The sequence below is a fragment of the Octodon degus genome, unplaced genomic scaffold (genome assembly GCF_000260255.1).
Source record: "Octodon degus isolate 3935 unplaced genomic scaffold, OctDeg1.0 scaffold00021, whole genome shotgun sequence".
Classification (NCBI taxonomy): domain Eukaryota; kingdom Metazoa; phylum Chordata; class Mammalia; order Rodentia; family Octodontidae; genus Octodon; species Octodon degus.
The window spans coordinates 7,080,678-7,083,343 of NW_004524597.1; the positions used below are offsets into that span (position 1 = coordinate 7,080,678).

The 2,666-nt window shown below is 51.1% G+C and overlaps 1 protein-coding gene across 1 annotated transcript in view; it reads left to right on the plus strand.

Annotated features, from left to right (window-relative positions):
* Positions 1 to 1,387: 1,387 nt before the first annotated feature.
* Nmral1 (NmrA like redox sensor 1) overlaps positions 1,388 to 2,666 on the plus strand; it is an 11,035-nt gene continuing 9,756 nt past the window's right edge. Inside the window, 1 exon segment of the mRNA XM_012513998.2 lies at positions 1,388 to 1,813. Within this exon segment, the coding sequence (XP_012369452.2) occupies positions 1,774 to 1,813 (40 nt within the window). The 5' untranslated portion in view covers positions 1,388 to 1,773.

Sequence of the window (2,666 nt, forward strand, 5' to 3'; positions counted from 1 at the left end):
TTTATTTATTTACTTATGAGAGAGAGAGAGAGAGAGAGAGAGAGAGAGAGAGAGAGAGAGAGAGAGAGTGGTGTGTGTGTGTGTGTGTGGCTAGCTCAGCCCACCAGGGGGCGGGGCTGGCTGGCATGTGGTGCTGGGGATTGAACCGCGGTCCCTGTACTTTGCTTAGCTTAGCTTGTTCTAAGTAGGTGCTTTAGACCACTGAGCCATTTCTCCAGCCCCTATCTTGGCCTCTTGAAGTAATTTTTGCTTTCTAGATTCATTTAAAACTCTCTTGGGAAACTTCCTTTGGTCTTTTTGAGACAGGGTTTCACTATGCAGTTCAGGAAGGCCTTGAACTCACTTTGTAGCCCAGGCTAGCTGGCCTCTAACTCAATTGCAGAGATCCTCCTGCCTCAGCCTCTGGAGTGGTAGGATTACAGGCATGCACCGCCACTCCTGGCAAACTCTTTGGTCTAAAGTTTACTCTTGGGTGTTATAACCTGTGCAATTGGTTCCAATTTTGTAACTCTGTATGCTTCCACTGTAACTTTATCAACTGTTATAACCTGACATATGCACCGCCATCTTGTTCTGTATGGCCATCATTCTGTATGCGCCATTCTAAATGCTGTAACTTTCCACTGTGCCCCTTCTCTACTCGAGAACCTGCATTTGGACCTTTCTCATGCTGTCCTTTGTGCACACCTGAATCTAGTTCCGGCCCAGTGCCCTGTTCTTGACCTCGTTCCCAGCTACAAACTGTACCCACCACTGCACCTGTTATTGTTCATTAGAAACAAGTAATTTTTCAACTGTAGCCCCTAGATGAACCCTTGACGTCAGCTTTTGTGGTTTATTGGCTTAAATACCCACTCCCCTCATCCTCTTGGCGCATACCTCAGCATCTTGCTGGGGTGTCTGCCGCTGGGTACCAGCTAAAATAAAGCACTTCTTTTCTTTTCCAGCCTGCCTCATTTTTGAGTTACAGCATTGGGCGGAACCAAGGATTAAACTCGGGCTCTTGCACTTGCCAGGGAAGTGCTTAATCCACTGAGCTATCTCCCCAGCCCTAACTCTTGGGCTTGTCTACAGGTAAATTCTTGTAACTGAAGGCATCCCCAGACTCCCCAAGGCAATTGTCTTTAGACGTCAGCCAATACCTGAAAAATGCAAGTGTTCATGGTAGATAAAGACCTAACTCCCCTTCACACACTTTTTGTTTTGTTTCACGTGGCAGCGTGTTCAGGGACCCTGCCCACCCCGCACGCTAAGAGAGGAACTGAATTTCACCAAGGCTTAGCGAGCTCCCAGGCACAGCGTCTGCCTCCACCAGGCTGGAATGAACCATCTAGGTCGGGGCGGGGGATGGGGTGCAGAGGGGACGAGTATGCTGTGCGCAGTTGTGGGAACTGCAGGCGTCCAGCAGCGCAGGAGAGAGGACTTTGGGAAAGGTATTGCCGGAAGGGGCTTCTGCCACGGTGGACTAGCGCTGGGGGGAAGGCCTTTAGGCGTGTAGGACTTCATCCCCCCTCCTAGTGGATTCTAAGGCGAGACGCGGGTCCCCAGTTCCCGCGAGCTTTTTCCACACTGGCCGCTAGGCTGGGGAACTTGACCGGATGGGGGCGGGGTTCGAGATCTTGGAGTAGTGGTCTTGAGACTCCGCATTTCAGGCAGCGCCCTCCTTCCTGGCTTCCGTTTTCTCCCTGCGCTTTCAGTTCTGGGGCAAATCGCCGCGCTCTTCCCAGCTCGCATCCCGCTCCAGGCTTCTTGGGACTGCACCGGTACGGCCACATGGCCGACAAGAAACTGGTGGTGGTTTTTGGAGCCACAGGTGAGCAAGGCCAGAGCACGCAGGATTTTGCCGGTCCTGCAGAGCCGGGCCCACTCGCCTCGGAGCCGGAAGGGGGTTGGGCTGAGGTCCTCGGGCCCACCGAGGCGGGGAGGCGGGGCACACGACTGGGATGCACATTACTAGTGAATTTTAAAAGTTGGGGGCTGAGGATATAGCTCAGGGGCATAAGCGCCTGCTTGGCAAGTGCGAGGTCCGGAGTTGGATCCCCATACATAAAAGTAAATTTAACTGGACTTGGTGGCACATGCTGGCAATCCCAGCCACCATACTTAAATGTGAGGCAAGCCTGGGTCATTTATTTTTTATTTATTTATGTATTTATTTATTTATTTTTTTGCGGAACCAGGGATTGAACTCAGGCCCTTCCTTGCGCTCGCCAGGCAAGTGCTTATTCTACTGAGCCATTCCCCGGCCCCAAGCCTGGGTCATTTAGCAAGATCCTGCCTCAAAATGAAAAGGGTTGGGGGATGTAGCTTGGTGCTAAAGCATATACAAAGTATGTGTGGGGCCCTGGGTTCTAAGTAGCAACAACAAGAAAATGATTGGAGAGGATACCAGATTTAAAATTTTCTACCCGCCTCTTCCATCGGTTACCAAGTTGCTCCATTACAGTACAGGTAACTGACCGGGAACTTTTGGAATGAGAACTTTTGGAATGAGCTGCACTGATTGAGAATTGAGACAAGGTCTTGCTCTATAGTTCAGGCTGATCTTGAACTAGCTGGGTGGCCCAGGCTGGCGTTGAACTCACAGTGATCCTCCTGTCTCAGCTCTGGAGTGCTGGGAGTACAGGTGTGTGCCATTACACCCACCTGGTGATTTTTATTTGACA